Raw genomic sequence first — 25,104 nt, forward strand, 5'->3', positions numbered from 1 at the left:
TTGAAGTTTACAAAATATTAACTTTAATTAATTCAAAATTGTAGAAAACCAATCTTTGTGGGATAAAAAAATATCCCAAAACATCAATTTATCAGGGACAGAAGGAGTAGTTCTTTTCATATGTTTTTTATTTTATTTTATTTTGTGTACTAACTATTTGAAGGTACTATTCAAACTAAAATTACCAACCCAAGTCACTTTTTTATTCTTAGGCCAACTTAGATGAATTGGACGACGAGGTGGCTTAGCTCATCAAAGACTTAATAGGGAAGTCATTCTATTCAAATATCAAAGAGTCTACATACAATTTCACGGCTTTATGTACGAGAATTTCACTGTCAGTCTGTCACATTTATCAAAGACGATCAACACCACTTACCCTTAGAACTTGAGACACACATGTAGAAAAAATTTCAACAAGGAATCATAAACCATTTACGCTTGAATTTTAACATTTTCAATTTTACATTTTTCCCTTTGTTATTTTAATAGATAATTACTGATGATGTAAACCAAATCTTAAAACTGAGATTAAAGTCTCTCCAAGATTTGCAAGGGATAAAGTCATTGATTGGAGTTTTAACATTACTGGTCTATTGTTGAAAGGAAATACAACAACAAAAGTAAAACAACTTATGATGTTGGGAGAAACCAGCAGGAAAAGGGAATAAAATCACTTATCGTTTCATCTGCAAAGCAAAGACAAATACAAGCCACATAAAAAGAAGACAATATAAATTTCAAATTTGACCGTATATGTATTACAAATTGGTAGCATCCCAAAACAACACATTCTAATTGTAAAACAGATAGATATTATAATCTTTTATACATTTTATTATTTAATAAATTAAAAAAGACTAATAACTTAAATTATACATCAAGTTTTGTTTTTAGTAATGGAGTGTCGGTTGGGGTTGGGTATGGATAAATTATTATTTATGCTATGGATTGTTCAAATCTCCTTGTGATGATGATGTCAAATATTGACAATTAACCGATCTTTTCATCAGAATTGAATGATTTTAGGTTTTTAAAAATTGATTTATTGAATTTAGTATTAAACATATCTCTTAAGGATAATATATGTACCAAATGAAATTTACAAGAACAGGAAGTTTCTATTTTTTTTCACTTAAGCTTGTGGATTCTCTTTTGAAGAAAAAAAAAAGACTTTTTCAATAATTTAATATATAAGATTTAATTGTAAAATAAAAATAAAAATAAATCCCGGAATAACCGGTTACGCGTAACTAATAGAAGAAACTTTTTTACAGCAAATTAAAAAAGACGAACAGAACCAGAACGCCAGGCAAAAATAAATAAATACAGGGTGGATATTATTAAGTGGACTGAAGAACGGAACACTGAAATTTCAAATCAAGTTGGGGAAAAAAAACATTCATATTTATTCGAAAACTGAGAGTTACTGTAAAGTTGGTAACACAACATTTGTTGCAAATAGCACAACATTCATATTTTGTCTTCATAAAAAACAAACATTCATTAATGCAAGCCTTCTTAAGTATGTGTAATAGAGAGAAACAGAAAGCATAGATTATGATGGAAAATATGACATAGGCTTCAGAGTAGAAGCCTTTTAATTCGGTTACAAACTCTGTTGAGGAAACCATAATAACTTCAACGTCTGGCTGTTCTTCTGGCTTTAAAGAACCTCTCTCTGATTGAGATCAACTCCTTTGCAGCTTCACTCATTGCCAACCGGTTGATCGGGGAATCTCCACAGCACCTAAGTCCCAATTCTAAAACCAATTTCAAGCACTCAGCAACAGGGAAACCGACTCTGAGACCGCTGTGAAGAATCGATACGTCCATAATGTCCAATACTTGCTCTGGCAACGCCGATTTGGTGTAGCTGTGCAGGGTAAAGTTTCCTCCAAATAACTCATTGGTTGGACGTTTTCCAGTGAACATTTCCAAAAGGAGAACCCCAAAGCTATACTCATCACCGTGTATTGATGGTTGTCCTCCCATTCCATATTCTACACCATAGTTAAAAAAAAAAAAGACAACAAGATTGTAACAAAAAAAATTACATAAACTTTTCTCTTCATCTAAACATTCCATATGTGTAATAGTTTTACCTGGTGCGGCATAGCCAATAGTTCCTCTAACACCAGCTGAGCTTAGTTGATTCATGAAGGACTCCTGGTCGAACTTGAGAAGAAGACGAGCGAGACCAAAGTCGCTAACATGGGCGGTCAGATCATCATCTAATAGGACGTTTCCTGGCTTAAGATCGCAATGAGCTATAGGTTCATGGCAGTGAACATGAAGATAGTCCAACACAGTAACCACGTCTATGGCAATGTTGAGCCTTTCAAGAAGTGTCAAGGTTCTTGAAGGCCTACGTATCTCTTCCACTTCCTCTGGATGCAGCCACATATCCAAACTTCCATTTGGCATGAACTCATATATGAGAGCTCTGAATTCGTTTCCTTGGAAATCAATACTAGCGCAAGCTGTCAATAGTTTCACAAGATTACGATGCCTTACGTCCTTCAAAGATTCACATTCTGCCACAAAGCTCTTCATCGCTCCATGTCTCTGCATGTTAAGAACTTTCACTGCAAAAATCTTGTTATCAATCGGGAGCAATGCCTTAAACACAGTACCAAAACTGCCTGACCCAACTATATTGCTCAAAGAGAAGCCATCTGTCGCATTTCGGAGGTCTCCGTAACTTAACTTCTCATGGAAAATCTCCAATGTGGTAGGAGCAGAATTATTGGTCTTCTGGTTCTTCTTTCTTTTTCTGAACCAACGTAGAGAAACAATGAACACTAGCAAAAGCAAAGTTATTCCTACGCTGACCCCAATCGCAACTTTCCTCAAAAGCACAGGAGATGGATGCTTCGCCTCTATTGGTGGTGCTTGCACAATGCATGGTTTTAGTTTCAGTTCCTTGATGCCTCCACAAAGATTTTTGTTCCCAAATACCAAAACTATGGTAGAGTTCTGAAATCTTCCTTTTGTTGGCACCTGTCCGTCGAAATTATTCATGGATAGATTGAGATATTCCAACTTTAAAAAGCTTTCAAAATATCCAGGTATGCTACCTGAGAGATTATTATTCGACAAATCAACTCTTTTAACACCCACCAACCTTTTTATATCTGGTATTTTTCCATCAAAAGAATTCCCTTGTAGATATATTTCTTCCAATGAGAGACAGTTTCCCAAAGTCTGTGAGAGCTCCCCTGCTAATTTATTGTCGGAAACAGATAGTCGAACGAGCTTTTCTAGTCGTCCAACATCTTTTGGTAGAGTCCCTGTGATAGAATTACTTGGCATGCTAAAGGTAAGAAGCTGTGAAAGCTGCATAACTTTCGTAGGTATGGACCCATTCAACTTATTATACCCAATCTCTAAGTATAACAAGTCACTGCAGTTACCGAGACTTGGAGGAATGGTTCCTTCAAAACTATTGTTATACAAATAGAGTTTTTCTAACCGAGTGAGGTTGCCGATAGTAGATGGTATTACTCCTGACATTTTGTTTGAACTGAGATCTAAAACCCCAAGTCCAAAAAGATTACCAAGAGATGTTGGGAGTGGTCCAAACAACATATTGCCACTTAACTGAAGTGCTTGGAGACCCATGAGATTCCCAATATCGTGAGGAACTCTTCCAGAGATTTGATTTTTTTCTAGGCTTAAACCGGTGAGTTCCTTGGACAGATTGGCAATGAAAATAGGCAAGTCACCCCCAAGCCTATTCCCACCAATCCCTAATTTCTCTAGTTGGGTGCAGTTTGTTAGAGAACTGATGAATTCAAGATCTCCAGAAGAGTAACTTCCCAGAGAATTGCCACTGAGAATTAACCATTGCAAAATTGGTACATTTCTGAAGGTAGGAATACTTCCTGTGAGATTGTTGTCATTCAATGCCACTTTTTGAAGAGTCGAGATATTGGAAAATGTTGTTGGAATGGAACCTGTGAGATAATTTTTTCCCATATTTAAATCTTGAATATTTGGTAGCAGAATACCAAAATCAGGTCTCAGGGGGCCCGAGAAATGATTAAAAGCCATATATAAATATTCAAGTGAGGACATATTGTAGATTGCGGAGGGAATACCACCTGAGAATTTGTTAAATGATAATTCAAGTATCACCATTTGACTCAGCCTAGCTATTTCAGCTGGAATTTCTCCTTCCATATTGTTTCCTCCGAAGCTAGCTTGCGTGAGTGATGTCAAGTTTCCTAGAGATGCTGGAATCTTCCCTTTCAGATTGTTATCACGGAAATTTAAACTAACAAGGTTCGTCAATGACCCTAGTTCTGAAGGAACACCTCGTCCAAGAGGATTCATATATAAATCAAGTTCCAACAATCTAGAGCAATTAGAAATACTGGTTGGAATCCCTCCTCCCAGATAATTAAAGCCCATATATAAGTATTCAAGTCTAATCAAGTTTCCCACCTCTTGAGGTATGGTTCCACCAAAGGAGTTATTAGAGAGACCAAGATATACGAGGAAGGAAAGATTACCAATAGATGGCGATATCTCTCCGCCTAATTGCAATCCTCCAAGCTCCAAATAAGTAACTCTCTTGTGTTTGCGGCCACATGTAACCCCCATCCAGTTGCAGAGTGGGAATGAGTTATTCCAGGAGGACAAGACAACTCTTTTGTCTTCAGAAACTTGAGACTTGAACGCGAGCAACGCTTGCTTATCACTTTCATCGGTAAAACCATGTGCTTCAAGTAACATGAGACCATTGAAAGCAAGTAAAAGAAATATACTCATGCTTCCCATTTTTTTTTTTTTTCTTTTGTTGGTTTAAAAGCTTTTGGTGCTTCTCATGTTTTGTAGGAAAGTGTATATATAAGAGATGAATCAACTGCAAAATGCCTTAACTTGTGGTGAAAATTAAACTCGAAGCAAGAAATAGCGATAAGAAATATGCTCACAACCAAAGAGAATTGTCCAAAATGGCATAGATTCTTGCCGTCTAGACTCATATGCCGTGTAAGTCAAGTAGTCAACTGTCTAGAAAGACAAAAATACATTTCACGAGTCTTTCAACTTTTTTTAGACGTCATGTGGTGTTGTTAATGAGTTAACCATCAACGACAAAAAAAAAAAATAAATAAAAAAAAAAAAAAAAAAAAAAAAAAACAAAAAAAAAAAACCACTTTTACGTTACATCCGACTGGGATCGTTTATTTACCCCAGGAAAATGCTTATCATTTGTTAAAGCTGTTAACACAAGATTCATATAAAGAATCAAAATCAAGAAAGTTGTTTATTAAACAGGACAAAAATATTATAAAATTATAAGCAAATTAAAAATCTTTGGCCTCACAGTTATAAGGAATATCACTACAAAAATTAGTAATTTATACACAATTCTTATATTCAAAATCTTCATAGACCAGGTAAAAAGTGAATGTAGCAATGCTTCTGACCAAGAATGCCTTGACCGCATAGCTAGACAAAAATATTTGTGAGCTAGCTTGGTCCCGTACGTTAAAGATCCTAATAGCAGGGAACAAAGAAATTAAAAGAAGCAAAACAGTAACACAGAAGATGAAGAAGAGAACCAAGGACTGACTGTAATCGTGTCTCAGAGCTACAATGCAAAGAAATATAAGTAACCAATATAATAAGACTCTTATTTTGGCGAGAGATATATCGTCGAAGAAATGAGGGTTTAGGGTCTAATCGTTCCCCTTTTCTCAAGTTTCTAAGCTAGCCATCTCAACTACTAGTTGTATGTATGGCAAAAGACAACAACTTGAGTTGATGAATCAATTCAAACATCATCAGTTAATCAAGTGGTTTAAGATTAACAACAGAACATATTGATCACTGAAGTCAGAGAAACATTGACTTTTCTTTCATTGAACTCTCTATTTTAGCTTTATAATTACAGTCAAACAAGGTTGGAGCTCAAACATTAAAAGCACAATAGAACCACTCTTATCATACACAATTTCAGGGCACACATAAACATTGACCTTTCTTTCATAAACAATGTCAGAGAAACATTGACCTTTCTTTCATTGAACTCTCTATTTTTTCCAGAAAATAACAGAACAGAACCTTGAAAAGCTTGACAAAAACGCCTTTGTTTTAACCGCTAGACAGAGTCGTCCGTAACCGCTTGGCAACTCTCACTGTAGGGGATTCTCGGCCAGAGGATGTCTTCGGTGTTTGGTTAGCTACACGCTACTAATCAATCGATTATCTCTGTTTTTGTTTTAAAATCACTTTCAGACTTAAAGTTGAAAATATTGTAAAGGCAGACGGTTTTTTTTTGTTTGAATAAATTTAACATTCATTCAAAATAAAAAAAAAAAACGCCTTTGTTTTTAACAAAAGTAAACAAATGCAGGGCAGCAAGTGAACAGAACAGAACACATACGTTCCAAATATAGTGGATTAAAAAAAAACATTCATATTTATTCGAAAACTGAGGGTTACTTCACTTTTTTGAGATTATTTATTATTCCCAGAAAATTTAAAGCTAGAAACAGAAACATTCCATCATGTCTGGAAACAAAACAGAGCATAAACAGAGGAAATAAAAAAACCACAGATTATGAAAAAACAAAATGATATAATTATACAGGTCTCAGATTAAGGCTTTTAAGTGGGTAGGCAAAGTTTGTAGATGATTAACACTTCAACGTCTGTTGGTTTTAAAGAACCTCTCTCTAATTGAGATTAACTCCTTTGCTGCCTCACTCGCTGCCAATCGGTTCACTGGAGATTCCTCACAACACCTTAGTCCCACTTCGAAAATCAATGTCAAGCACTCAGCAACAAGGAAACCGACTCTCAGACCACTGTGAAGAATCGATTTGTCTACAATGTCCAATACTTTTTCTGGCAGCGCCAACTTGGTGTAGTTGTTTAGGGTAAAGTTTCCCCCAAATAACTCATTGGTTGGTCGTTTTCCAGTGAACATTTCCAAAAGGAGAACCCCAAAGCTGTAAACATCACCATGTATTGACGGCTGCCCTCCCATTCCATATTCTACTCCATAATTCACACAGAAAATGACATCAAGATTATTATGCAAAAATATAATACATAAATTTTGTTCAAAGAAAACACATATAACTTCTCTTGTGTGATAGCTTTACCTGGTGCGGCATAGCCAATGGTTCCTCTAACGCCAGCTGAGCTTAGTTGGTTGAAGAAGGACTCTTGGTCGAATTTGAGGAGAAGACGAGCCAGACCAAAGTCACTAACATGGGCAGTTAGATCATCATCTAGAAGGATGTTGCTTGGCTTAACATCACAATGTGCTATAGGCTCATGACAATGAACATGAAGATAGTCCAAAACAGAAGCCACGTCTACAGCAATGTTGAGCCTTTCAATAAGTGTCAAGGTTCTTGAGGGCCTACGAATCTCTTCCATTTCCTCTGGATGCAGCCACATATCCAAGCTTCCATTCGGCATGAATTCATATATGAGAGCTCTGAATTCGTTTCCTTGGAAGTCAATACTCGAGCAAGCTGTCAAAAGTTTCACAAGATTACGATGCTTTATGTCCTTCAAGGATTTACATTCTGCCATAAAGCTCCTCATTGCTCCATGTCTCTTTAAGTTTAGAACTTTCACTGCAACAACTTTGTTCTCAGCAGGAAGCAATGCCTTAAACACAGTACCAAAACTACCTGATCCGACCATATTGCTTGAAGCAAAGCCATTTGTTGCATTTCGAAGATCTCCATAACTTATCGTCTCATGGAAAATATCCAATGTGGAAGGAGTTGTATTATTGGTCTGCTGGTTCTTCTTTCTTTTATTGAACCAACACAAAGAAAATAAAGATACGGACAACAATAAAAGCAAAGCTATGCCTAGGCTTACTCCAATTGCAACTTTCTTTACATGAGAGGAATGCTTTATGTCCAGTGGTGGTGCTTGGACAAGGCATGGCTTTAGTTGAAATTCTCTGATGCCTCCACAGAGATTTTTGTTCCCAGATATTGAAACTTTAGTAGCATTCAAAAAGTTTCCTTCTGATGGCACTCGTCCTTCGAAATTGTTAATGGATAGATTGAGATACTCCAACAGTGAGAAGTTTGCAAAGTATCTAGGTATACTTCCAGAGAGATTATTATTTGACAAATCAACTCTCTGAACACCCATCAAACCACTTACATCTGGAATGGCTCCATTAAAAGAATTTCCTTGTAGATAAATAGCTTCCATCGAGAGACATTTTCCCAAGGTTTGTGGGAGTTGTCCTGATAAGTTATTATTCCCAAGAGACACAGTACAACAAGATTTTGTAGTCTTCCAACATCGTTTGGTAGAGGGCCAGTCAATGAATTACCTCCCATGCTTAGGCGAACGAGGGTCGGGATTTGCATAATTTCCTTAGGTATAGCCCCATTCAACTTATTATACCCAATCCGTAAATCTAATAGGTGCCTACAATTACCTAGACGGAAAGGAACCATTCCTTCAAAACTATTGTTATACAAATATAGTATTTCTAACATAGTGAGGTTGCCTATTGAAGGTGGTATCTCTCCTGACATTCTATTTGAATAAAGAACGATCGCCCCCAAATCTGAAAGCTTCCCAAGAGAGTTTGGGAGCGGTCCCGTCAATAAATTTTGTGCCAACCAAAGTGTTTGGAGTCTGATGAGATTCCCAATGTCACGAGGAATGCTTCCTGATATGAGATTTTTTTGAAGGCTCAAATAGATGACGTTTGCGGACAGATTGACAATTGAAGTAGGCAACTCACCAGCAAGCCTATTGTCACCAACATCTACCTCTTGTAGTTGGGTGCAATTAATCAAAGCGTCAAGAAATTCAAGATCTCCAAAATAGCCACTTCCGAAATAATTAACATCAAGTCCTAGGTGTTGTAAATTTCGTACTTTTCCGAAGCTCGGAGGAATACTTCCTGTCAAACTATTATACTCCATCCTTAACGCTCGAAGATTCGAGATATTTGAAAGTGTGGTTGGAATGCTTCCCGTGATATAATTTTTGCCCATATATATCTCTTGAAGGTTTGGTAGCAAAGTACCAAAATCATGCTTTAGGCTACCCGCGAAACCATTTTCAAATATGTTTAAAAATTCAAGTGAGGATAAATTGTAGATAGCGGGAGGAAAAGCACCTGAGAAATTGTTCGATGGTAATTCAAGCCAGCGATATCATCCAGAATTCTACCTTCTATATTATTAACGCCAAAGACAAGATTTCTGAGAGATGTCAAGTTTCCAAGAGATGAAGGGAGAGTTCCTTTTATGTTGTTCCCACCAAAATTTAAAGTTACAAGTTTTGTCAATGATCCTAGTTCCCAAGGAACCCCTTCTTCAAGATGATTGAAATCCAAATAAAGCTCCAACAATCTAGAGCAGTTAGATAGACTTGTTGGAATCTCTCCTCTAAGAGCATTTGACCTCACAAACAAGTGTCGAAGTCTAAACAAGTTTCCCACCTCTAAAGGGATAGTACCACCAAAAGAGTTATCAGAGAGATTAAGTGATACGAGAAACGAAAGATTACCAATAGATGGTGATATCACTCCGCCTAACTGCAATCCTCCGACGTCCAGACCAGTAACTCTCCCGTGTTTGTGGCCACATCTAACCCCTTTCCAGTTGCAGAGAGGGAAAGAGTGATTCCATGAGGACAAGACAAATCTTTTGCCTTCAGAAACTTGAGACTTGAACTCCAACAACGCTTGTCTATCAGTTTCATCGGTGAAACCACATGCTTCAAGTAACAAGAGAGCACTGAAAGAAAGTATGACAAACAGTTTGATCATGCTTGTTTTAGTTATAAAAGCTTGTGGAGCTTCTTTTGCAGGAAAGTGAATATAAGGGACGACGCAATTGCAAAATGCCTTTAACTTGTGGTGATAATGCAACTTGGAAAATTACATTAATGGTTCCCAACCACATAGAGAAAACTGCAAGATTTTTTCCAGAATCGACTGTGTGCATAAAATGTCTACCAACCTTCTTGCCTGTTCCCACGAAAGTCAAGAAGTCAACTGTCTGAATAGTAAAAACAATGCCCTTGTCTTCACGACTTTGCTGTAGACCTCGTGGATCGGATTTGTGAAGAAATCAACCAACCGACAAAAGTTTTGCTTTCTTGCTTCTCATATTTTTGTAGGACAAAAAACATGCAAATTGTCTGTTCCTTGGGGTGACGTACTGCAACTAAAAAATCGTAATAATCACATAAAACACTTCCAGACTGATCCAAAATGAATTCTATTTCTTCGTTCAGCTTTTTGTAGAGATGGTCAATATAAGAATTGCATTAAAATGAAAAATATTTGCAGCTTACCTCTTAGGAACTGCAAGCGTTGCAGTAATCCATATTCAAGGAGAGCCAGAATCACTCATCTCTGTAGAACACCCGAGTCTGTAAGCACAGGTCAACACAGCCACTAACAACAAAGGTATACTTGAGATAGCAAAAAGATTCTGTAAATGAACCAAAAAAGATATAATGACTTCTTTCATTCCAAACAGTAAAACAACAAATATCATGACAAATATAGAGTGACAGTTATAGAATGAAGCAGTTTATATAGCCCCAACAAGAACTCTCTTGGAAAAAACAACAATGCTCATCCCCATCGACTCTAGCTACAACTGATAAACCATTGCGTATGCATAACACTACTATCTACCCCTTTAGCGACGGCGATCTTCCCTTCTTGAAGAATCCCTATCTTGCCTCGTGGATGTATCCGATCGCCTACTTGAACCTCTTTCCTCCCTGTCGTAATGATCTCTTCTGGATTCCGCCTTCGGTTTCTCCCAATCATCTGTTCTGGATCTCTTGTCCTCCCTTACATAATCAACATCAGCATCGTGTCTTCTAGATTGTGAATCATCATGCCGTCCTGATCTCTTTTGTTCCCTCCTATCATACCTTGGCTCCCTATCCTCCCTTTCCATTCTTTCTCTTTCTTTAGGGCGACCATACGAAGCATCTCCTCCATGACCCTTTTCTATGTAACCTTTCTCTTCCGCATCAGGTTTGAAATCTCCTCGCTGGCCAAAACTTGTACCACCCTTTCTGGCACCATTAAACTTGTCATGATCCCACTTGGAACTTCTATCCTCTTCATGACCCCAACCAGTATTTGCAGCTCTCTGTCAGGGTTCAAGAAAATAAATATTAACTTCTATCAAGTATTAATCATAAACCATATGTTGAAAGAATAAGTTGTACAACAATATCATCCAAATAAATTAGCTTCCTTACTTTTTCATCATGGGAAAATTTGCAAGAATCACCACGAGTACACTCTCCTCTCTGAAAAGCTCTGCATACACCACGAGCCTCTCTGTTCTGCCGTTGCGTCTCTTCATCCTCTTCTTCTCGCTTAGTGTATTTGCCACAATGATTCACCTTAATGGTCCGCCCCAACAACTGAGCTCCATTCAAATTATCTGCAATCACAAAACAGAATCCAATTACAACACCTATAAAAAGGAAGAGTAAAATCCACAAGATGAAACCAAATAATGCAAGAGTCATGACACTAACCAACAGCAAGAATGGTACTTCTCTGATCTTCATACGCAAGAAACGCAAAACCCCTAGATTTACCAGTTGCCTTGTCTCGAACAAGATTGACATCAACAATTTCACCATATCTACAAAACAAATAAGGCATAAGAAGAACTTTAAAAAAAACCCCATTTGGAAAAATTGAAACTTGAGAAACGCAAACAAACTAAACTTACTGTGAGAAGATGGCGAGGATATCACCTTCCGTGAGATCGAACGGTAGCAATCCGGCGTAGACATAAGCAGAATTTTTGAACTCAGCGTGCCATGAAGCTTCGCTAGAGATCCCTAAATCTGATTCCTTAGCGTTTCTACTCTGTATTAGCTTCACCTGCGTCAATGGATTCATCCTTTCAAAATCTCTCTCTGCGGTTTCGTGGCCGAGCAAGTTGAAGGAACCCTAAATCTTAAGAATTCGAGATCGAGCGAGATTAGCTGAGCGGGTCGGGTTTTCTTATGACCCGAGCTCTTACTAAGCAACCGACCCAGATTAAGGCCCAGTTATTTTATCTGGGCCGAGCAGATCTTGTTTATTTTGTGGTACATATTGTTTGTATACTTATTTGTCAAATTAGGTTTTGCTTAGGCTAGTTAAAAGGGTTTATTATTTTTAGGGTTTGTAAAGAAACAAAAGTGAAGACTATTGTTATTGGATTCTTGGTTATAAACTATAAAGGGAAAATACTTGGGATTACCACTAGGGGTGAACCTCTTCATTCACTCACTTATAAAATAAGGAAATAAAATCTGTATACATTATTATATAATTAAAAACTTAAACCGTTTTTTTATAAACCTAAACCGATATGTAATTTCATTCTATTGTAAAATCTAAACTCTAACTATCTCATTTGTAAACCCAAACCGATATATAATTTCGTTCTAATTGTAAAGTCAAAACCCTAACTATCTCATTTGTAAACCTAAACCGACATATAATTTCATTCTAATTGTAAAATCTAAACCCTAATCACCTCATTTGTAAACCCAAACCGACATATAATTTTGTTCTTATTGTAAAATCTAAACCCTAACCACCTTATTTGTAAACTCAAACCGATATATAATTTCAGTTTAATTGTAAAATCTAAACTCTAATTCTCATTTATCAACCCAAACCGATATATATTCTCGTTTAATTATAAAATATAAACAAAGTCAATATTTAACTTGCCTTAAATAAAAGTATACAAAATTTGTTTCCTTAATTTGTTTTGTTTTTAAATTTAATTTTGATTTATTTTTTAAATAAAATATTAGATAAAACATTCTGATTGGTTGAGAGGAGAGGGGGTGAATACAAAAGTTCAACCCTTAGGGGTGAACCTTATTTTTTCATTATAAAGAATGTTGAAGACTTCAACAAAATCATCAAAAAGTGAGTATTTTATAGTATTGTTGATTAGTTTTCTAAAATTTTGTAAATTAATCCAAACAATATCTGTATTTTTATAATATTTTATATGGTTTTATTTTGTAAAGAAAATGTGTAAAATCATGAACCAATAACATAATAATTGAATTCATTAATGATCCTAGATTCTTTTGTTTTAATTGAATAACACAAAATTTTAATTGGCTTAATAAAAGTCTAATCCAATAAACCAAATTTGTTAAGATTTTAAATGACTTTTTACAAATAACACTAAAAACAAAATATTAATTTAATAACAACAGATTCTACCCAACAGACAACACCGTATAAAGTCTTAAAACTCTATTAAAATATCAAACCAATAATCCCATAAAGTTTCCTACTTACATGAATAATTTGGTTATAAAAATTTTGAGAAGACGAGTGAAATTGTGTATTCTCGGCTACTGTGTATCCACCAGAAGAAGAAAGGTAAGCGAAGAATGTTAAAGCGAGTAGTCGCCTTCGTCTACTCTGTATTAGCTTCACCTGCGTCAATGGATCCGACACCGATCTGCATTCCTCTTGAGCTCCAGATTGAGATACTCTTAAGATTGCCTGTGAAGTCTCTATTGAGATTTCGATGTGTGTCCAAGCTTTGGTCCTTATCATCACCAGCCAAGATTTCCAAAAACGGCATTTGACTATTGCTTCTTCCTCATCTCCTCGTCTTCTCATTGCTTTTGAAGACTTCTACGGAGAAAAACTCATGTTAGTCTCCTCTCCTAACCCAAACACATCTTTGTCTTCCTCTTCTTCTTCATGTTGTGTATCTTACGAAGATTTGAGACGACTCAATATGAAAGGGAAAAAGGTGTATAATGCGGGTCAGGGTTTGATTTGCGTTGGAGGTTTTAAAAATGTTGCGATTTGTAATCCCAGCAGGAGACAGGTGCATATTTTTCCCGACTTCGAATTCAAAGAGTATCCACAAGTTTTTCCACGCCCCATGTACATGTTTGGGTACGATCCTGTTGGAGATCAGTATAAAGTGCTTGCCGTTGATGATTTGCCTAGGAGATTGGAGCATAAGGTTATTGTATTGGGAGGAGAAAGAGCTTGGAGAGAGGCTCCGTGTATCACCTGTCCTCATATTATTCAAACCCGGGGGATGTATATGAACGGAACACTGTACTACGGGGCTGCCTTGAAGGACAGTTATTCCCCGGATAGTAATTCTATAATTGTGAGTTTTGATGTTAGGCTTGAAACGTTTAACGTCATCAATGTACCAAGCAGACTTATACCAATGGGTTATGAGAATATGTGGCGTGCTGATAAGTGGGCTATTACAGTTACAGATAAAACTCTGATCAACTACAGAGGTAAAATTGGTGTGGTTGAGAAACCTCGTAAGGGTAGTTTTCGAATGTGGGTTGTGGAAGATGCTGAGAAAGAAGAATGGTCCATGAACACGTTTCATTTGCCCCAGTCAGCTGCTGGTGATGACTTTAACGTCATGGATACCTTTTATAACGGCGAGATTTGTCTAGTTCGAAAAGAATTGTCGGATCCGTTTCGTCTTTTCTTTTACAATTTGGATAGGAAAAGCATGAGACGTGTCACAATTGAAAGATTACCTATGTCCGAGCTTAAGCGACTCAGTGACATTTCTGTGACTGTTTCCGATTACTACGAGAGCTTAATGTTCTTAGAAAATGTTCTTAGAAAACGTTCTTAGAAAATGATCTTACAAACATGCAGTTTATTTAAGGTTTTTCTTTATATATGCTTATCTAATTATAGAACTTAATAAAAACTAAGCACCATTATTTAAAGATTCCAGCTTAAAAATCATGCTCGACCTGATCTTTTTGACTCTCCAAAAATTGACAGAAATAAAATTTAAGGAAACTTCAACATGTTTTTGGATGATCATGCAGCTTCTTCTCTTTTTATTAATAGTGTTAAAGAAGAGAGGTCTCTCACTGATATTGCAGATAAATATCATAACTATATTTCCTATGTACCTTAAAGAAGAGCTGAAACAAGAACAGAGAGTGTAGATTTGTGAGTAAAAGCCACTTCTTGAAGAAGTGGTTTTTAGATTCAGACATGAATGTACAATAGAAATAAAAGAGTTTGGGAACCAAAAGCCAGATGCAGATAAAAAGAAAAGCAAGTAGAAATGGACTTCCCCCGGAAATGGTTACTATATTTAATTACTACTTTACTCTAAAACATTATATTTACATTCAGATAAAGTTTTACCAGAACCGGTTCTTCTTCTTCTTAACTTCACTTGACATGGCAATCGTAAGGAGAAGATGCAAACACTTGATCTGGAACCACTAGAGGTAGCTTCTCTACGTACATAAACAGCCTTTTCTTATTCTCCCGCGCAATTGTATACATATTGACCGTATCTGATTTCTCCATCAACATCCACAAGTCTCCTGAGTTTACTCTCTTAAGACTGTCCCGGCAAAAAGGGCATGACTCTGACCTCCCATGCCTGCAAGATCAACATCCAGTTATGACTGAATCATCGGTTATGCGCAGAAGGAGATAGATACCGTTTTAGGAATTGATGACTTACCAATCGCGGTAACACTTGATGCATAAAGAATGTGTACAATTGGGGAGAACAACCATGTTGTTCATCTCCATGCAAATCCCACATTCTTCTTCTCTCTCGATGTCAATCTCCGAGAGCTTGACCTTTTCAGTCTCATCTTTGTTTCTGTACCGTATCTTACAGACCTCTTTCTGTTTGCGATCATCAAGGTCCGTGATACCCCTTTCTAGTTGTAATAGCGATGGAAATATCACAGCTGTTTCACAATACAGAAGAAAAAAAACCCCATAAGCATTACGAATAACTATCAACTTATTACCAAACAACTTGAATCTGAGCATTACCATAGAAATCTTTAATACTTGTTTTCCTCTCGTAAACCGACATTGTGGTTTTCCCATCCGCATAGGTCTGATTCAGTTGAACAGATTAATCCAACAATTACAAGAAAAGGTTTTGAAAAATGCAGTGGAAGAGAAAGAAGTGAAGAATATACCATGTAAATGAGAACTCTGAGCAAACCGAGGGCACCAGCAAGGTGGCAATCAGTCCACTGAACAAGGAAAAGTAAAAACTGGGCAGCAGGGTTGTAAGACAGTCTCATTTGAACACGCGCACCATCCTTCTCCCGAGGGTAATCTAAAGCTCTGTTATTCATAGAGAGAAAACAAAATGACATAGTTTATAATCACCATAACGAAAAAATTTGATAAAAAGCACAAACATAACAAGACTCTCTATTCGATGTATTGATACTGATACGATCGCAGGCATAAACATCAGAACAGATTGAACAATGCACGCAACCAAAAATGGAACTTGTCTAATCCAGCTAGATCAGCCCTCGGATACAATATAAACCACTTGATCATAGTACACATTCAAGGGTCAAAGTATTGATAGAATCAAGCATACTCAGATGTAATAAGTTGTTTTCAAATAACCAGCAGAAGAGATTGATTACCAAACTCACCAAAACATTCACTTTTCAGACATAGAGGTTCCTAACTCAGCTATATTACCATCAGAAACCAAATAAAATAAAGGTCTTAGCTTTAGATTACTTTTGATCATTGCAAACAAACACAATTTCCACCGACACCAAAAAAAAAACATCATCAACCAAAGACTTGGTTCAATTTCAAGAGTCAACACTCTTCAAAACTGTTTTTAGGATAAGACTCCTTAAAAATGACTTCATCACTCTTAAGTCGTTGGATCACTTAATTTACATGGGGCTCTGTTCAGAACCAGATTAAACCCTAAATTCAGTACCCAAAAAAAAAAAAAACAATCCGTACAAATTCCAAACTCTTCTGTACCACAAGAAAAAAATTCAGAAAACACACTTTGTTGTGGTCCTAGAAAAGAAAATAAGCTCAGCTAGAAACTTTTATTNAAAAAAAAAAAAAAAAAAAAAAAAATCGAAACTTTGAATACAAAAACAGAGAAAAATCAAAAATTGCAAAAAGGGGTTTTTAGAATTGAGAGGCTTACACAGTGTTAGCGTGTTGGATATCAGCTTCAAGAGCTTTCAGAGAATCCTTGAACGAAACTTTTGCCATTAAAACCCAATTCTCATCAAACAAACGAAACAGAGCAATCAAAACTAAATAAAAAAAAGTATCAAAAGCGAGAAGAAGAAGATGAAGCAAAGGAAATCAAAGTTTGATGCTTTTTCCTTTTTTAGTTTTTAGCAATTAGAAAAGATATTTCACCCAAATTCGATGAGCAAAAGAGATGAGAGAGAAGAATGGTATTTTCGTAAATTTGTGATATAGACAATGGTGTTTTGGTAAACTGGAACATAGAGATAAATCTCAGTTACGATTCTCGAAGTAGCTTTATCGAAAAAAGACGCTGAAGTGGGTTTCGAGATTGACTATTTTACCCTTTGTTCGGCTAATGGTAAGAGAGAGACACATACAAAAAAAAATATCGTGAGGGAAATAATCTTGTGTTTAAGGCGTAGGTGTAGGTTTTGTGGTATGCAATTGTATTTTGATACGTGGAGGATAAGGTTCTAAAGTATCTGCTTTATTATTAAGGATTACAAATCATTTGTCATATCCTTTAATTATCAAAAGTCAATCAACCCACTTGTTTGTAGTTTATGGTATTAAACATTGAATACATTACTATAAAACAGATTTGTGGGTAAATGACAATTATTTATATTGGAGTATAAGAAAACAATAAAGGAAAATGATTATTTTATACTAATATTAAGATATCAGAGTTTATATAATTCAACTAGATTATACTTTTAAAAAATATATACATACAGTATAGTGTTTTTTGTGCTGTTGACTATATAATTTTACAAATAATATTTTGGTAGCTAAGAAATTTTTTTAATCAGTTATTAAATATTATGTTATTGTTATTGATTTAAATGTATGATTTTCTGTCATATTTATTTTATCCAATAAAGTTTAGACAAATTTATATAGAACACAATATTTGTAATCACACAATTAGTCATTTTCAAACAACTAAAATATGCACAATTGAATGTCAGAGATTCAAGTGGTTTAATGAATGGGAGGTCTCAAGTCCAAAAATTATAGATCTTAAGACTAAAATTTATTGGGTGACCACAACAAAAAATCACTTGAAAAATTAAAATGTACACAAAGAAAAAGAAGCAAATAATTGATAAAAAAAAAAGTAAAACAAAAAAAAAATAAATGAAAATTTTCAATCTCTTTATAACACAAATTAAAGAGTCAGGTCATGTTCGCATTCTTGTCGCTGCATCCAGCGACAGCGACCAGCGACAGATTTCAGCGACAACATATGTTGTTCGTTTGTCTTAGCAACTGTAGCGACTATCACTAGAAAGTAGAAATTGTCGCTAAATTGTTCGTTTGCCTGTCGCTGCGACTAAATACCACATATTTTAAAAAAAAATTAATAAAACTTAAGTTTTGATAATTTATATTTTTATTTTTAAAAAAATTACATATAGCCATGAAAATAAATTAAAAAGAAGCTGAGGCAAAGACATTTTCTCTTGAAGNCCCAATGACTGGAATAAACTAGTACCATAGATTATTAGCTATGGACTACTCCTTAAGCTAGAGGAGACTTGTTTGTCTGGGATAAATTGTCATTCTAGACCCGATTGGAAAGATTGAATTGAAAGCAAGAACATAGACCTGACGAGAAAGACCCACATTTTGAATATTAACTTATGATAATCAAAGGGAGTCGTGGTTACGGGTAAGGTTAGGAAGGGCGGGAAGGACTTTCTTACTAGAAGAGGATGGTAAGCCATATGTGAAGCTGAGGCAAAGACATTTTCTCTTGAAAATTTAGCGGAAATCAAAGTCTAAAGTGCCTTACTGCGCGAAAACGCATATTTGACTCTCTGGCCAAGTCTGGAGATAGACCAGGAAAGACATCTTCAAACCTGCCACATATTTACATATTGTAAAATAATTAATTTGAATTTTATTTGTAATTTATTCATTTTAATATTATTAAAAAAAAGCAAAAAAAAAGAAATAAATGAAAATTTCCAATCTCTTTATAACACAAATTAAAGAGTCAATGGTTACAAAACAAATTCATAAACACAAACAGTTCTAGAATCATATTTTTATTGGAGCTTGAAATCATGACTAACATCGTTTTATTTTATGGGTGGAGCGCATCCATCTCTTCCTTGAACTTTGCCATCGCGTCCCTAGGAAGTGTTATAAGCATTTGAACACCACCACTCTTCCCTGGAACCGCTTTAGATGACGGCAACAAAATACATAGAAAGGCTAGTGTCATCGGTACCAAAGGTATAATGTTCACTAAACTTCCCCAAACGTCTTGATGCATCCCGAGATGACGCCAATCAGTCATCATCATGATTTCTCCTCCGCAAATCTCCTTGGATGCCAACTTCAGCTTCATCGTATTCTCCATCTCTCTAAGTTGCTCCCACAAGTAACAATTCTCGACCGCTTCTCTCTTCGCATCTTTTATGAGCTTCACAAGGCGAGACATCGGCGTTTCGCTCAGCTCTTTCGCTGTCAATGCCACGAAGGCAATGACGAAAGCATTTCCGTAGTAGCCTTTAGGTAATGGTGGATCCATAGTGTTGCGGATACCGACAGATATCATCAAAACCGTAGTCTTGTCGGGATTTAGTTTCATGGCTCGACATCTTGCTCTCCAAACGTAAGCCGCAAGAACCTCCACCGTCGTGATCACCATGTTCTTCTTAATCTTCTTATTGGTAAGGTCGTTCTCAGCTTCCATGATTATGTTCTTGAATTTAGTGATGTCTTCGGATGTAATGTTCAGAGTTTCACGGACCATGTCTTCGGTTGGTGTATCGGATGAAGAAGCTTTCTCCAAATAAACGAGTTTTGGATTTTTGTCGTCGCTGCCGATATTGCCTAAATTCACCCCTGTTAAAATTTTCACATGGATATGTATAATAGATTAATGATCTAATTAATCAAAATTTTGGACCAGACTAAAATCAAATAGAGATATATAAGAAAACGATCCAAAACATAGAAAAAAATATCTAGCAATGTTTGTAACAGATTTATTGATTTTTCATATTTTGTAATAGTTTTTCTTGAAATTTTAAAAATATATATGTGAAATATATTGACTCAGTAATATAACTATAAAATTTCTAGAAACGCTATAAGTATATATATATATACTAATTTTTTTTAGGCTAAGTACACGTAGAGAAAAACATCTGTTTAGTAAGATATTACATAAAAATTTCCTTGATTTAAAAAATAATTTAAGAAGCTCGTTAAGGGTAAACATGGAATATGAAAATACTTATATATATGTACTCAAACAACCTTTGCAATTAACGGGCAACTCTAGCAACCAAGAAACATTATGTACAAAGAAGATTTAAAAAAAAAAACAAAAAAAAAAAAGAGATCAAAATAAATGTAAATCTGAATGAGCAGAAAAATTAATTTAATAAGCATTTAAATTTAAAAATTTATACATAATTTAATTTGGACTTTTAGTCCAACCGTTTAATTATATTAGATATAATATATTTAAGATTCTAAACATTTACACTATAAAATTAATATCACGAGACATGGTTATATAGTGAAATGAATTTGGATCGATATTAATATGAATTTTGAATATTATTAAACTGGTATTACACAACGTATAATCATCATCACTATTTTGTTAATACCGTTAATAAAAATATTAGATATATTAAATTAAGTTGATTAAATTTTAACTATATAATTTTTTTTTATATAATAATCTTAAGAATAATAATAATTGTTTTGTCATCGGATATATAAAATCCTACTATATTACTCGCCCACTTTAATTTGTTACCAAATGGAAAAGATCTATGAAGCTTAACGTCTGAAAGCATAAAGCGAGATGGTTGTGTTAATTTCTTACATACCACTAATTTGGCTAGACGTGAGCCTGTCTCTGTCCCACACGGGGATGACCGTGGGTTGGATTTTCCCGGAGGCCAGCTCAAGTAGGGCTTGTGAAAACTGAGTCATTCCAACACCATCACAAACGGTGTGAGAATAAGTCATTCCAATAGTCATTCCTCCACATGCGAACTTAGTGACCTGTAGAGCCAGAGGATTGTACCCAGAATTACAACCATTCAAAGTATCGTGTGAAGGTACAAGTTGGTGGTAGGCTCCGTCCAAGTGATTAGCACTCTCCAAGTAACTGAGAGAAGAGAGAGTGCACAAGGCTGTTGCCTTTATAAAGGGGACTCCATCGCCCGCTTTACAGTTTAATTGGAGTCTCTGGTCGTTGGTCCGCCGGTGAAGTTTGCCTGCGAGAGGGTAGTAATAGACAAGGGTATTAGAGAGGGCAAGTTGAAGTAAAGAAGCCGGATGGTGGTCGGCGTGATCTTGGACGTAGGAGTTTGGGGAGAAGACGCATATGATTTCGAGGATGAGTTCGTTGTTAGGATCATTGTCAATGGTAGAGAGAGACAAATTGACATCAGGTGTTGGCTTTGAGGGTTTCACAAGAACCACTTCTAATCTCTCAACGACAAAGGGACATGAATTGTCTCTGCTTGTCATGTTTGTGTCTGTGTGTGTATAATTGAGTAGTGCTCTTATCTTAGCTATTTTTTATATAAGCATGTTTTGTGAATTTAAAACCAATTCAAACTTTTAACGAAAGTTGTTAACATTTAATATCAATACTGCTAGCTAATATTAGTAAGCCACTCGATGTGTATAAGTATAATGCTCTACCACTAACCCATTTTCTCTATCTAAGCACGACCTATTCAGTATTTGCTCGGTTCCTATTTTTCTCTTTCCTGGACTCTTTCTAATTTTGCCATGGTGGCTGTAAAGTAAACGAGACGGTTATTATACAAACATTTAACAAAAATATATATACTAATATATGTACGCATGAGTCTAAGTAGTAGAGATCCTCCACATTGAAGATGGCCAGATGACAAATGGGAGATAGAAACTACAAATCATGTGACTTATTATATATGGCTTCAATGGGTTAACCTCTTATTTTTCAAAGTATAAAAATAGGGAACTTTACTAGAATGGCTTAGAAAAGCTAAAAAAAGACTAGAATGTCATTTTATTTATCAAAATTTTAAATGACAACTGAACCCTTTGAAAGGTGTGTGAGGAAAAAAAAAATAACAAGTATGCCATTAAAAAGTCATGCCATGTATATGCTTCTGACACAACTGTTCGAAGTTTTTGGGGGGAAAAATTCCCGCTCAAATAATCGAAATGACGATAGACATATAATTTTCAATAGAGTTATATAAATTTTGGCAGACTTATTGGATAGAGTTTGATAATTAAGTAGATTAAATTGGTAGAGATAGAATAGTGATGGCAGAGATAAATTTACTTGACGGAGTTATGGTTAGCGGTAGATATATTGGGTAGATTTATTATAATGATGATAGAATTAATATTTTTTGATAGAGATATTAGTATAATGGTGACAGATATATTATGTTTTTGTCGGGTGGCAGATTTGTTTGACAGATTTATGTACTCTTTATGGTAGATATATAGACGGAGATAGATTTATATGACAGATATAGTTATACGCGATGGTAGATATGTCCATATTGATAGACATAACTGAAAGCGATAGAGTTATAAGTTAATGTAGTGGTAGACATATTTGTTACTGAAATAACAAAAGTTAAGTAGAGTTAAGCATATAGATGTGATAGAGTTATTTAATTTATGACAGATTTATACTATTGATGTTTTAGGTCAAAATAAAGCATTTTGGAATATGCTGTGTTTTTTTTATTGGTTTATATACTATTTTAATTGATAATAATACTTAAAGACAACGTAGTGCAGTTCTTAAAGTCTTTTAAATGTGTATCATGACTATGGTTCGAAGCTTAGCGGTTGCCAAACATTGATTTTTATAGCGAATTTTGACTTGGTCGTAGCGACTAACCTCTGCCTCCTCACCGCCGTCACTATCCTCCAAAACCAGTTCAAACCAGATGGTACACATCAAAGCAGATTATTAAAAAATAACATTTTAGATCTTTTTTAATGTCAATTACATATCAAAGCAGATTCATGGCTTTGGATCTTTGTTGACGTCAATTACTATCCCCACTTCCGGCAAGAAAGATTTAAACTCATGAATCCACAACTGTTTCCAACTTTTTTTTTGCCAATTAAATCCGAGATCGAAGCATTTTTAAGTCGGTAAAATGGTGAATCTTTTGTAGAGGTTTAACAACATTTTCTACGGAATCTTGGGCCAATATAATCTAACAAAACAACACAGATCCGGATCCAAGAACTTACCAGATCTTGCCTAGATCTGAAAGTTAGTTCGAGTGGAGGAGACAATAGTAGAAACAAAAGCCCTCTAAATTTCAGATCTTTAAATTTAAACAAAATAAATTTGCACAAAGATCCATCGGAGATGAAAACAAGACAAAGCCAACCACCGATGTCGGAAAAATAGCTGGCCATCAATGTTAATGGAACGAAGATCCACCGTAGACAAAGCAAGAAAAAACTGATTTTTTACCTTTTATTTGTTATTTATTTATTTTTCAATTGTAATGGCATGATAGTAAATAACGAAAAAACAAAATGCTCTATAGTCTTTTTCCAACTTATATGTGTTATTTGAGTAAAAGTTTGGTTGGATGTGTTATTTGAGTAAATGCACAACTTTTATGTGTTGTTTGAGTAATTTTCTCATAAAAATATGTGTTCATTAACGGAGTTAAGAATTTTGTATCAAACAAACTTTAGTTAAAAATTGAGTTAAAAAAAAAACTGTGTTCATTCAGTTGATTTAAAAATTTGTGTTCATTTAGATAAGTTTTTTTTAAAGTTTTAATTAGGTTCAAATTGTTTGGATCATACTTAAGAGGGAGTATTAAATTTGATATTTTAGAAGATTTGATTGGACTTAAATATATTAGAATTTTGAGAGTTTTGAGAGATTTGAGTGAACTTTTAAAAGATTTGATTATTTGTTAGATTTTTTTATTAAAAAGAAATAAAATATGATTCTGTGAGATTTTGTTGATAAAAAACTTTTGGATGATTTTAAAGTGTTTTGATATGTTTAAATTTATCCTAGAACTACTCACTCGAATTAAGAGATCATTGTAGTACATATTGGTCAAATTCCACAATGACTCAAGTTGACATAATAGATTAATTAAGGGGGATGTATTCAACTTGACAGTTAAAGTGATTTGTGTAAAAGTTACAAATCTTATGTTATTCAATCATGAATTTTTAAAAATCTCCTGAAATCCACTGTTATTGAACTGATGATTTAAAAATCTACTTTAAAATCCACTATTATTCAAAACAGTTTGTGGATTTGGATTTGGAAAAACGATCTGTGTCCCCCCAGGAACTTTCATATAGCACCACATCCACCCAGTTTTTAAACTTCGATCTCTGTCCCCCCAAATTGTAAGTTTCAGTCCAGTATCCCCCTAATTGTAAAGTTTGAAACTTCTGTCCACACATTATGCTAAAATCGTGGTTTATCATTGGTTTACTGTTCCGGAAAATACATTAACCGTGTGCCAACAAAATTAAACTAGATTAACCCAGAAATCGACCCAAATTGACCTGGTTCAACCCGTTAAACAATACCCATTTATCCTAAAATCCCCAAAACATAAAAATCCCCAAATCGAAGAACCCTAGAAACGAAAAGATCTCAATTTCCATGGATTCGAATGAGCTGGAGACGAATGCGATAATCGTTCATGACGAGGCTACTGCTACTGCTACTGGGTCTGTTCCGCCAGAGGAAGGAGGAGAAGGTCCGATCCAAGACGATGAACCCGACGATGAAGATCCAAGAGAGCGAGACGCCTTTGACATCGAGAAAGCTGTACTGGAGTTTGTAGACGAACCATCGATCGTTCATGATGAGTATCTGGACAGTTCAAGTGACAAGATGACAAGAAACATATCAATTTGGTTTCTCATTAGACATAAAAGAGGACACAACAAGAACATAACACTACCAACAACAACACAATACATAACAAACCAAACAACTACAAGCCAATACATAACAAAACCAACAACTACAAGCCAATCAAACTATCATTTTACTCAAACCAATCATAATCATACAA

The 25,104-nt window shown here is 35.3% G+C and overlaps 6 protein-coding genes across 6 annotated transcripts; 1 reads left to right on the forward strand and 5 right to left on the reverse strand.

Annotated features, from left to right (window-relative positions):
* On the reverse strand, nt 1,386–4,909 carry LOC104711179 (probable LRR receptor-like serine/threonine-protein kinase At3g47570). The gene is made up of 2 exons (XM_010427861.2): nt 2,106–4,909; nt 1,386–2,003 (listed from the first exon to the last, which is right to left on the reverse strand). Exons 1-2 carry the CDS (start codon nt 4,783–4,785, stop codon nt 1,642–1,644), a joined length of 3,042 nt encoding a protein of 1,013 aa, XP_010426163.1. The 5' UTR covers nt 4,786–4,909; the 3' UTR covers nt 1,386–1,641.
* Nucleotides 6,659–9,781, reverse strand: LOC104711180 (probable LRR receptor-like serine/threonine-protein kinase At3g47570). Its single transcript, XM_019229973.1, has 4 exons — nt 9,181–9,781; nt 8,327–9,127; nt 7,122–8,237; nt 6,659–7,011 (listed from the first exon to the last, which is right to left on the reverse strand). The coding sequence occupies exons 1-4, from the start codon at nt 9,779–9,781 to the stop codon at nt 6,659–6,661; spliced, it is 2,871 nt and encodes a 956-aa protein (XP_019085518.1).
* Nucleotides 10,459–11,972, reverse strand: LOC104711181 (zinc finger CCCH domain-containing protein 42). Its single transcript, XM_010427863.2, has 4 exons — nt 11,727–11,972; nt 11,527–11,636; nt 11,242–11,429; nt 10,459–11,129 (listed from the first exon to the last, which is right to left on the reverse strand). The coding sequence occupies exons 1-4, from the start codon at nt 11,897–11,899 to the stop codon at nt 10,665–10,667; spliced, it is 936 nt and encodes a 311-aa protein (XP_010426165.1). The 5' UTR covers nt 11,900–11,972; the 3' UTR covers nt 10,459–10,664.
* LOC104711182 (putative F-box protein At3g47150) lies at nt 13,337–14,697 on the forward strand. Its single transcript, XM_010427864.2, is given in 3 exon segments — nt 13,337–13,567; nt 13,570–14,038; nt 14,138–14,697. Coding segments are annotated over 3 exon segments (1,137 nt in total). The 5' UTR covers nt 13,337–13,407; the 3' UTR covers nt 14,646–14,697.
* LOC104711183 lies at nt 14,972–17,305 on the reverse strand. The gene is made up of 5 exons (XM_010427865.2): nt 16,980–17,305; nt 15,979–16,129; nt 15,827–15,893; nt 15,504–15,738; nt 14,972–15,419 (listed from the first exon to the last, which is right to left on the reverse strand). Exons 1-5 carry the CDS (start codon nt 17,045–17,047, stop codon nt 15,203–15,205), a joined length of 738 nt encoding a protein of 245 aa, XP_010426167.1. The 5' UTR covers nt 17,048–17,305; the 3' UTR covers nt 14,972–15,202.
* LOC104711184 (spermidine sinapoyl-CoA acyltransferase-like) lies at nt 19,125–21,541 on the reverse strand. Its single transcript, XM_010427866.1, has 2 exons — nt 20,893–21,541; nt 19,125–19,879 (listed from the first exon to the last, which is right to left on the reverse strand). Exons 1-2 carry the CDS (start codon nt 21,539–21,541, stop codon nt 19,125–19,127), a joined length of 1,404 nt encoding a protein of 467 aa, XP_010426168.1.

The sequence above is a fragment of the Camelina sativa genome, chromosome 9 (genome assembly GCF_000633955.1).
Source record: "Camelina sativa cultivar DH55 chromosome 9, Cs, whole genome shotgun sequence".
In the NCBI taxonomy this organism is placed as follows: Eukaryota; Viridiplantae; Streptophyta; class Magnoliopsida; order Brassicales; family Brassicaceae; genus Camelina; species Camelina sativa.

Excerpts from the sequence above, each read along its gene's own strand:
- LOC104711179 (XM_010427861.2), bottom strand. The coding sequence starts at position 4,785 with ATGGGAAGCATGAGTATATTTCTTTTACTTGCTTTCAATGGTCTCATG. Across the intron at positions 2,004-2,105 it reads TATTGGCTATGCCGCACCAG|AATATGGAATGGGAGGACAA; the intron begins GTAAAACTATTA and ends ACTATGGTGTAG.
- LOC104711180 (XM_019229973.1), bottom strand. The coding sequence starts at position 9,781 with ATGATCAAACTGTTTGTCATACTTTCTTTCAGTGCTCTCTTGTTACTT. Across the intron at positions 9,128-9,180 it reads TGGCGTTAATAATATAGAAG|GTGCTTTTCCTCCCGCTATC; the intron begins GTAGAATTCTGG and ends ACAATTTCTCAG. Across the intron at positions 7,012-7,121 it reads CATTGGCTATGCCGCACCAG|AATATGGAATGGGAGGGCAG; the intron begins GTAAAGCTATCA and ends ATTATGGAGTAG.
- LOC104711181 (XM_010427863.2), bottom strand. The coding sequence starts at position 11,899 with ATGAATCCATTGACGCAGGTGAAGCTAATACAGAGTAGAAACGCTAAG. Across the intron at positions 11,637-11,726 it reads ATCCTCGCCATCTTCTCACA|ATATGGTGAAATTGTTGATG; the intron begins GTAAGTTTAGTT and ends TTTGTTTTGTAG. Across the intron at positions 11,130-11,241 it reads AATTTTCCCATGATGAAAAA|AGAGCTGCAAATACTGGTTG; the intron begins GTAAGGAAGCTA and ends GAACCCTGACAG.
- LOC104711183 (XM_010427865.2), bottom strand. The coding sequence starts at position 17,047 with ATGGCAAAAGTTTCGTTCAAGGATTCTCTGAAAGCTCTTGAAGCTGAT. Across the intron at positions 15,739-15,826 it reads AAGTATTAAAGATTTCTATG|CTGTGATATTTCCATCGCTA; the intron begins GTAATGCTCAGA and ends ATTGTGAAACAG. Across the intron at positions 15,420-15,503 it reads ATCAAGTGTTACCGCGATTG|GCATGGGAGGTCAGAGTCAT; the intron begins GTAAGTCATCAA and ends TTGATCTTGCAG.
- LOC104711184 (XM_010427866.1), bottom strand. The coding sequence starts at position 21,541 with ATGACAAGCAGAGACAATTCATGTCCCTTTGTCGTTGAGAGATTAGAA. Across the intron at positions 19,880-20,892 it reads CACGTCTAGCCAAATTAGTG|GCAATATCGGCAGCGACGAC; the intron begins GTATGTAAGAAA and ends GGGTGAATTTAG.